This window comes from Papilio xuthus, unplaced genomic scaffold (genome assembly GCF_000836235.2).
Source record: "Papilio xuthus unplaced genomic scaffold, Pxut_1.1 DF826115.1, whole genome shotgun sequence".
Lineage (NCBI taxonomy): Eukaryota > Metazoa > Arthropoda > Insecta > Lepidoptera > Papilionidae > Papilio > Papilio xuthus.
The window spans coordinates 2,737,047-2,748,056 of record NW_013532534.1 but is presented as its reverse complement, the minus strand read 5'-3'; the positions used below and the strand labels follow the sequence as shown (position 1 = coordinate 2,748,056).

The 11,010-nt window shown below is 32.0% G+C and overlaps 1 protein-coding gene across 1 annotated transcript in view; it reads left to right on the top strand.

The window, feature by feature from the left end:
• The first annotated feature begins 1,485 nt into the window (after positions 1-1,485).
• Pvr (PDGF- and VEGF-receptor related) overlaps positions 1,486-11,010 on the top strand; it is a 31,750-nt gene continuing 22,225 nt past the window's right edge. The window contains exon 1 of the mRNA XM_013319458.1: positions 1,486-2,043. Within this exon, the coding sequence (XP_013174912.1) occupies positions 1,938-2,043 (106 nt within the window). The 5' untranslated portion in view covers positions 1,486-1,937. The remainder of the gene's footprint in view (positions 2,044-11,010) is intronic.

Below are 11,010 nucleotides of genomic sequence, written 5' to 3'. Positions count from 1 at the left end.
GACATTATGGATATAAACAAACAGATATGCGTATCCCTTAAATTAATATGTAATTAAAAAATCTATCATTGTTATCGCCATTAAAATTATGATAAAGATGTTTAGTGTTCATTAAATTTTAATAATAGTTTTAATATGATTTATGTGTTTCATAGCCTTGTTTAATGATGTTACACTCAGTACGGGGTAAGTTCTAAGCATAACTTTTGTATAAAACATCCCCTAGGGAGGTCGTAAATTAATTAGAACTGCAATTTAATTACTTCGGTACAGGTGTATTTTTATTTGTTACATAGTTTATATTAAGTACTGAGAACATGCAATGTCATTAATTTTGTTTTAAACGTCCTTACATTTACGTCCGTGTGGAATTGTAAGTAATTGTCTAGTCAAAGGTCCCTGTGCTGATAACGGACGCGTAAATAATCAAAAAGATGATTAGAACGTATTATAGTATAATATAATATAATAAGTAAGTATTAGTTTGTCAATTTTTATGAATTAGCTTTTGCCTGCGACATCATCTGTGCAGAATTAAAAAAAATAGGTTCTATATGGATACCAAATTTCATTTGGATCCCGTGAGCCGCTCTGGCGATTAATTTTGTGTTCTCTTCAACAAAGATGTCGAAAGACGATAATTCAGTGCAATTCGTTCCTTATTTTTAGTACTTTAGACTTTTAATCGTGGTGCTAAATAAAAACTAGCTTAATTTCGATAATAGAACCATCGTTACATAGCATTAACATTAATGAAATTTAAATCTTTTGACCTTCTGTTTAAGATTCGGATCATGTTGCAAATATTATGACAGTGATAAGATAAATTTTATCAAATTGCTTTGACATTTTAAGTTTTCATATCTTAATACTGGAATAAGTGTTTTGATGCTTTAAACTTACTTTAATTTTAGTCATGAATAAATTATTTATGAAATTTAATAACTAGGTAATTTAGTGTATTGGAATTTAAATGAGTAATCAATAATAAAAATAATAATTAATAAAAGTGGGTACCTACGTTAGCGTCAGTATGTAAAGGATAGGTTGGAAATTCCTTCACGAAAATTTTCTTTTATCAAAATAAGTAAGCATCAAAATAATTTTGGTATGTTTAGGTCATTATTTTATTAACATACCATTTAAATCAGGGATTTTATTAAATTTACTTAATATTTAATTATTAATAACGATACGAAATTTTCTTGTACAAAGAGTTTTTTACCGCGTCTTTGATTGCTGACGTCACGTTAATTTTACGACTAGCTCTTGTTATGGTTTAAGGTCATTATTTTGATTCGTTTTTTATTACCCATTCGTGTAACAAGCTGCTTGAATATTTATAGTAAATTATCAAAATTTTGGCTGAGTACGCGCCATTGTTCTATATCGTCCAGCTCTTTCTTATGCATGGTGCGTATATGGTGTTATCTTGGTCTAGTGGCGTGCTACCGAGGCCGTGCAGACGCGCCGTGCTGGTCGCGCCGCTGATTCGACATTCCGACGAAGTGCGCGCCGCGGAACACTCGCGTCACCACTTTAGTGTATCACGTCTCGCGCAAATACACATTAACTTTCGTGCTAATTCATAAAGTACCCTATACGTTGTCAATCGGACTATTAACAAGAGTGAATTGAAGTATGTGATTTAAATTATTATTTAAAAGTTTTTCGCTTTATTTGTTTAAAAATTAACGCATTGTATCGCATATGGTTTTATGCGAAATGAGTCAGTGTTCAAAAGATTTAAATTGTTTACAACAACAGCCGAGTTTGTGGAATGTCTGCTATTGAAGATCGTGAAATCGGATAGAAAAGTTTTAAAATAGAATGCGATTTTGAAGTTCTTTGTTATGGAATAGAAGCTTTATAGCGTCATATTGTGTTTGAAAACATCTATTTATGTTATGTAAATAGAGCACATAGTTGTAACCAACATGATTAGCAGCTGGAGTCGGCGACTATTATCAGTGGTGAGCGGATTCGTTGTAATATGCGCGACCGCAACTGCGTTCACCACTGCTGCTACAGAAACTCAAACAGGTTTGGCTGATTTAATCTATTACACTATTATTTAAATGACTTCTTTTAATACAAACGTTACTTAGTCAACTAAAATTAACAATCTTCCTAAAACTTTAAATTTGTATCTAGTAACACTATTCAAATGACATGATTAGTAAAAACTTTTGCACCGTGTTCTTGTATCAGTTAAAATTTCAAAGCCATTTCCAAAATATTTAATTGTATAAACATTGCAAGAAAACTTTAATCTCCAGAAAAAAAAATTATATACAATTTGTTTTGTATTAATTTAAAAAGAAGTAACGGACTATTAACAGACTGTTAGGCAAAAAAAAAACGCTAAATAATAACGTTGCGGTGTAAAACTTAAGTTTGGGTAATGCCTGTGTTTGTGCCTGTTGAATGCGGTGAAAAATCATTGGGGCGGCTTTGAAATTATACTGATTTTAGTAGAAAGCCATGATAAACATAACAATGAAGTAACTAAAAAGCTTAATCTTCATATCTTTCTCTGTTTGCTAATGAACTGAACATTTTAAACAATGAAGTACTCAACTAATTTGTTAATGCTTGCATTTGGATTTGCTATGAGAAAATTGGTAGTAACTTTGTTGCTGGAAGTGTAGGTAACAACTACGTAGCTTGGGTTAAAAGTTCAGGGCTTTGTTCATGCTGTACAGAGCATTGTGTTAACAGTCTGCGCGCACTACAATAATAGTAAATTAATTTTTAAGTGACTAATCAAAATGTATTACTATTAATTGAAACCATTCACCCAGTTTATCTGTCTCGTTGTTCTTGGAATACTTCTTCCATTAATAGTTTTCAATATGAGTTTCCTCAGATATAGTTAGCACCTATGTAGGGAACTTGTATACTGCATTTTGTAAAAAAAAATTACTCTTGGTTCCCGTCTAAGAATTTTGTATTATATAACATAATATTTCATCATTAAGATTTTAATTTAATATCACAAAAGAAATACCTACCGCCATTTTAGGTATTCCTTTTTTAACGTAACAAAAATTTTACGATTTGTTTTGAAAGTCTTAACTTTAAAACCCATATTTTAAAGAGTGATAAGTTCTTCATAATCGCTAAATTAAGTTATATGGTAAAAATAACGTGACGTCGTCTGTCTGTCTGCAGAATAACAATCGTCATAGTTAGTGAATCTATATCTTTAATCCGATATCTGATTAATTGGTTCAAGCCAGTACGACTTACGTTATAATAACAATAATTAACGATATGGTATCTAGTTTGAAGAAGAAAATTCATTGATAATCAACGATTGGTTTAATTTTGTGTCTATTCCACAAAATATATTCTACGCACTAAATAATAAGACACATTTGTTTATATTACAGAAAATTCATCCGGTTACCTTTAATATACGCAAGTGTTTATTTTACTTCTATTCCTCTTCAATTTGGAAGCCGTCCAAAAATACATTAATAATTCATTCATAATAAATGTATGGCGTTCATAGAAAAGTGTTGATTGTACGTTCGAAAAATCTGCTAATATTTTTATATTAAAAAAAAAATCACATCGGCTTGAATGCGTAGAACGGATTTATTATTTACCATTATTATGTTATTTCGAAACCAATAACTAAACACATACGACATATTCAGTAAATTGACTTTATTCTCTCTAATAAAAATTTTATGCGAGTATTTTGGCAATGGAAACTCGGATCATGCACTAAAAACTGTAGCAGCTTGTATTGGCGATTAGACGATTAACGCCCGGTACAATTCCTTGAAACACCTGTCAAGTTAATAGAAAGTTAATTTAGAAAAATTGCCGCAACATTTAAATTGTACCATAGTAAAAGGAACGGACTGAGAAGAAATATAAAAGACTATTCAAACAGGCTTTTTACGAAATAACTTATCAGATTATGGCGGGTATAATTTGCAATTTTTTTTATGAGGTAGGTTAAAAGGGTTAGCTTTAGCAGAAGTTTCACTCACACGAAACCTTTGCTTGTGATATTTTCTAACACTTAGCAACACTAACGACATATGATTAGTTCAAGTGATCGACATTGACATTTACAATTACACTAATCAGATATCCCGGTCTAAATAACAGTCCACGTGACCAAAACAATTTTGTGCATCATTAATTATCAATAATTTGTATACATGGGTAACTCACCTGAAATTTATGACCTGTAGATCAGATCACGGCTCACATGTGTGAAGCAGTATAGTGAAGCGACTCGCAGCTCAGCTTAATTTGTACCCGCATAGAGTTATGATTAGTCTTTCGAGCTGCGAACTGCTAGTCACCAGACAGCTCGTCGACTTAAATAGTTATAGTACAGTCAGCGTCATATAGATCGTCACAGACAAGATATGCAAATATATAGGTACACCAAAAGTATTCAATTATATCGGTACAACAAAAGTCCTCAAAATAATAGATACATTCACCCTGCTCAAATACATCGGTACATACACAGCGTCAAATACATGAGTACATGCAAGATGCTCATAAATATCGTAGCAGCCACAGCGTCATAAGTAACGAAGCAGTCAAGGTGCGCAAAAATATCGGTACATTTGACAAAATTGAACTCTATCTCTATATACTTGTGATACAATTTGGAATAAACTACTTCTGTTACATTCATTTGACACTTTGCATCAAACAATTTTTCAAAATTTACTAAAAGTGTTCGACGCGGATGACAGATATTAGGTAGATAAAACCAACATCAAATTTAAGTTTGTCATCATATATGCTAGTTTGGTCTCGTGGCCTTACCGTTCGCCACCGTTGGTTCGTGAGGTCGGCGGTTCAAATCCCAAGCCACTATTTTTTTTTTATATTTAAACTTTTTAATTTTAATATCGAAGCACATGTAATTTAACTATATCGCCGTAGTTATTAGGTACTTTTTGATATTGCCTTGGACTAATGAGTTTGACCGTTAAAGTACTTTTCTATTTCAAACAAAAATGAAGGAGATAAAGCGATGCTACTGACATGTAATTTGTTTATTACTCATGTTTGTTAAACTTGTACCGATAAAAATAACACTTTTACTTTTACCTTTTACTGATACTGATTATATTTAAGAAACAAAGAAAAAAAACTAAATGTCAATATCCAAACTACATCAAATTTTTGGTCGATTGCAATAAACATTCCAGTGTGCGTGGGCGCGCACACATATGTAGATAACACTTGTACGTATAGTTTCCGCGCGTACCATTCTTAAAACCCGCAAAGACAATCCACGCTCCGCCCACTCACTTCACCCGCGATGGTCTGACCTAATTGTTGTTAACTTTATTTAAATTTCTTTCCACCCGACAGCGAAAATTATAAAAAAAATTGTCGAGCAAAATTTTACATTACCAAATATTTACTGGTTATGAAAAAATAACCCCGTGATTGATAAAATGAAAAAAAAGTAGCCTGAGATTCGAACCGGTAAACTTACATATTACGGCAAACATACTAGAATACTGCGCCAATCTAGTATTATATATATTGTGACAAGGCAAAATTTCATATTATTTAATACGTATCTGTCATATTCGGCGTGACAAACTTTTATATTTAAGCGTTATGACAGGAGAAGAAAAATATTGGGTTGCCCAGTAAGTTCGTGCCGCTTTATAAGGAAAATTGAAACCCTGTTCTCTTAAATTTTTGGAAATGTTTTTAAATTATATTGGTACGACTCTATACCTAAAACGTCTTTTATTATTGGATAAAATTTTAAAAATTAGTTTTTATCTCAACCAATGAAATGAAATTATTCACAATATAGAAATTTTTGTGACGTTTGATAATGGTGGAAATCCGAAAATGAATCCACTTCAGCTACAGTCTATTGTAAGCTTTATATCGAAAATCAGAACGAACTTTCCGGACAACCTATAATGTTAATACAAAGTGTCAAATGAATGTAACAGAAGTAGTTTATTCCAAATTGTATCACAAGCATATGGAGATAGAGTTCAATTTTGTCAAATGTACCGATATTTTTGCGCACCTTGACTGCTTCGTTACTTATGACGCTGTGGCTGCTACGATATTTATGAGCATCTTGCATGTACTCATATATTTGACGCTGTGTATGTACCGATGTATTTGCGCAGGGTGAATGTATCTATTATTTTGAGGACTTTTGTTGTACCGATATAATTGATTACTTTTGGTGTACCTATATATTTGCATATCTTGTCTGTGACGATCTATATGACGCCGACTGTACATCGCGATGAGCTGTGAGTTGCATATTTAGTTATTGAACCGCAGATCGACGGCTTAAGTTTATGTGCGCTGGACTTTTGAATCGGTTCAGAGCTGATTTACATATTGGTACTAATTTGACAACAATAACACGGGACTCTAGCTTGGTTGCGATCATGAGCTAAAATCTTATATCATTAAAATTTTTCATTGTTTATAAACAGTGTGAGTTGTTGACATTGTGTACAGTCAGCGTCATATAGATCGTCACAGACAAGATATGCAAATATATAGGTACATCAAAAGTAATCAATTATATCGGTACAACAAAAGTCCTCAAAATAATAGATACATTCACCCTGCTCAAAAACATCGGTACATACACAGCGTCAAATATATGAGTACATGCAAGATGCTCATAAATATCGTAGCAGCCACAGCGTCATAAGTAACGAAGCAGTCAAGGTGCGCAAAAATATCGGTACATTTGACAAAATTGAACTCTATCTCTATATACTTGTGATACAATTTGAAATAAACTATTTCTGTTACATTCATTTGACACTTTGCATCAAACCATTTTTCAAAATTTACTAAAAGTGTTCGACGCGGATGACAGATATTAGGTAGATAAAACCAACATCAAATTTAAGTTTGTCATCATATATGCTAGTTTGGTCTCGTGGCCTTACCGTTCGCCGCCGTTGGTACGTAAGGTCGGCGGTTCAAATCCCAAGCCACTATTTTTTTTTATATTTAAACTTTTTAATTTTAATATCGAAGCACTTGTAATTCAACTTTATCGCCGTAGTTATTAGGTACTTTTTGATATTGCTTTGGACTAATGAGTTTGACCGTTAAAGTACTTTTCTATTTCAAACAAAAATGAAGGAGATAAAGCGATGCTATTGGCATGTAATTTGTTTATTACTCATGTTTGTTAAACTTGTACCGGTAAAAATAACACTTTTACCTTTACCTTTTACTGATACTGATTATATTTAAGAAAGAAAGAAAAAAAACTGAATGTAAATATCCAAACTACATCAAATTTTTGGTCGATTGCAATAAACATTCCAGTGTGCGTGGGCGCGCACACATATGTAGATAACACTTGTACGTATAGTTTCCGCGCGTACCATTCTTAAAACCCGCAAAGGCAATCCACGCTCCGCCCACTCACTTCACCCGCGATGGTCTGACCTAATTGTTGTTAACGTTATTTAAATTTCTTTCCACCCGACAGCGAAAATTATAAAAAAAAAATTGTCGAGCAAAATTTTACATTACCAAATTTTTACTGGTTATGAAAAAATAACCCCGCGATTGATAAAATGAATAAAAAAGTAGCCTGAGATTCGAACCGGTATACTTACATATTACGGCAAACATACTAGAATACTGCGCCAAACTTGTATATATTGTGACAAGGCAAAATTTGATATTAGTTATTACGTATCTGTCATATTCGGCGTGACAAACTTTTATATTTAAGCGTTATGACAGGAGAAGAAAAATATTGGGTTGCCCAGTAAGTTCGTGCCGCTTTATAAGGAAAATTGAAACCCTGTTCTCTTAAATTTTTGAAAATGTTTTTAAATTATATTGGTACGACTCTATACCTAAAACGTCTTTTATTATTGGATAAAATTTTAAAAATTAGTTTTTATCTCAACCAATGAAATGAAAATATTCACAATATAGAAATTTTCGTGACGTTTGATAATGGTGGAAATCCGAAAATGAATCCACTTCAGCTACAGTCTATTGTAAGCTTTATATCGAAAATCAGAACGAACTTTCCGGACAACCTATAATGTTAATACAAAGTGTCAAATGAATGTAACAGAAGAAGTTTATTCCAAATTGTATCACAAGTATATAGAGATAGAGTTCAATTTTGTCAAATGTACCGATATTTTTGCGGACCTTGACTGCTTCGTTACTTATGACGCTGTGGCTGCTACGATATTTATGAGCATCTTGCATGTACTCATATATTTGACGCTGTGTATGTACCGATATTTTTGAGCAGGGTGAATGTATCTATTATTTTGAGGACTTTTGTTGTACCGATATAATTGATTACTTTTGATGTACCTATATATTTGCATATCTTGTCTGTGACGATCTATATGACGCTGACTGTACCTATTCTGACATATTTTTATTCGGGTTTAATGTAAGCTAATATTCTAAAGAGAAAATATTTGATTGTTTGTTTTACTTATAAATCTTATAACAGATTTTATTGCGTGTTTATATGAGAGACATGATAATATTATAGGTACATATAGGTTTGTCTGTTACGATCCGTCTGGTGTAAAAGTGAATGGCATTCCGAGTCAATGAAGGTGAATCAGTGTGGACGAAATTTCCGAGTCCAATGCAATCGTTTGCCGGCAGCTTCCGAGTTGGCGCCTTGGTAGATGACTCACCGATCGTCTCGGATGAACTAACAATACTTTAGCGAGAACAGTTGTGACTCATTTTACATCACAGTATATGTTTGTTTCAGAAGCAAAACTAGTCTAATTGTGTACCAAAAGTACATTCGAATGTGTAATATCTTTATTTCTTACTATATTTAAAGATCACGTATCAATAGACTAATGTAATATAAACAATTATATTTTTATACACTTTTGATTAAATTTCCCGTCTTGAATATGTTTTACGTGCGTCTTATAGTTTTTGAGGGATGTTGTGGTTATTTCTAACACAATATAGGTATTATGGCTCAGCAAACTGTAGACAAGACAAGAATGAGAATATATAGTATGTTATATTAGTTTCACTTTTACCCAGCGGGTCGAATAAGATTGTCGCACTATATTTCGCAACGATTCTTAATACGACATTTTATCGATTACAAAATAGTAATTGCCAGTTGCCGGCCGGTGTCAACGTACATATTTAGTTGGAGGTCACGCAACGCCTGTAGTTTTAATGATGATATAAATTTTGGAACGGTTATTTTTGCTGCGCGACAGTTTTATGCTTATACGTTGAATTTAGAAATGTTCTGTGTAAACGTATACTAAGAGACATAACATAAATAATTCTGCTTCGTAACTTTCACATCGAGTCTATACATATCGCAAAAAGTTTGTGTTCGCTTGGAGAACTTGATATATTTTAGACTTGCGTCATAAATAACTCTATCCTGTAGACATTGAGTAACAAAAAATATTATTTGTATATTTTTTTTTTTGTAAGAGAAGGAGGCATACGAGCGGCGATATTTGACGTATTAAGGTTAACCAATCGAAAAGGAAAAATATGAAGAAAAAAATTCAAATAAAGAATTTGTTCATTTTACCTAACGAAACTTTTTAAATAAATAATTCCAACAAAAATAGTTTAACATTGAATAACTTAATCTCAATAATAATAGTGACTGAAATAAATTCTTTGTATCTACACAAAAATCAATTTAAAACGTGGATAAAAAAATTCAGATTAAAAAACAAATACAATAATAAAACTTCCATCTTCTAAAACTACGGTCTATAGGATCTGGATAGTCTTATGAGAATCCTATTGTACATTCTTCTATTTACGTGACGTTTGATTCTTTAATAGAAAAGGAAGTATTCTTTAATAGAAAATATCGATTGTAGTAATAAAAAGCATTAAATGAAATTATAGAATGGAATATAATAGTACGAATTCCCTCTACTCTTGTGTTTCGATCACAATCGAGGTTTTCAAGAAAACACTAGACTGGAAATTCATAAAAAGAGGTGAAATCTTTAATTCTTGTACACAGAAACTGTCAATTCTTTCAGCTACACTGTGTATTGTTTACACTAAATTAAATCTAACACAAAGCGGTTCCGAATAACAGATTCGTATAACATTGAAAACATACCATTGTGTAATGCCCGTCCGTCTTTGTCATCGTAACTACGCACTGCAATGCCCGAAATTGTATAGATTTGATAAACGATACGGCGCTGACAGATGGTGAGGATTACTTGATTTTGTGTCCGTCACATTCAATGAAATGAGTTAGAAAAATCACTTCGTTTTTTGTTTGTTTGTATTTTTTTTCGTTTGTTTTTTTGTATTAGCCCGTGACATTGTCTGTGCGTAGGTTATAATATATTAAGTAACCTATGTATATTTAAATTTACTATGTTTTTTAGGCTATGTTATCTAAGCCAAGTTTTACGTAAACCTAAGCTAGAGATAAGTAATAACAAAATACGTAGAAATGTCCATCCTTCCATCCATCAAAATAATATTATTGTGTATCCATATAATGTCATTATTTACCCAAATTCTATTTAAACCTATAACTTATATACTCCAATTATACGCCCGAAAGATACATAACTTATGAGAGAATTGTCACATTCGCGGCCCAGTTCTTCCTACAGATATTACGAAAAACCTCAATAATATTGATAAGAATAACATATTTATTAATAAAATAAAATAAATATACAATACTTATGTTTACATTTCATAAATAATTAAAAAAAAACAGTTTGGAAATGAATTTGTCGTATCATTTTTATACTCAAACCAAACTGTGTATAAATTTTTAGATTTCAACTTCCTAACTATTTAGTATGTAGCTACGATTACATTTAACGTTTCTAAATTCAATTGTATTCATGACATTAAGCTCTTTATTAGTTTGAGTGACATCACCAGGATTATAAACAGATGTGCTTGCGTTGGCATCTGTACGATACAGACTTCGAGTGAACAGCGTACAGATTACTCATGAGGTTCAATTGAAATATAATATAA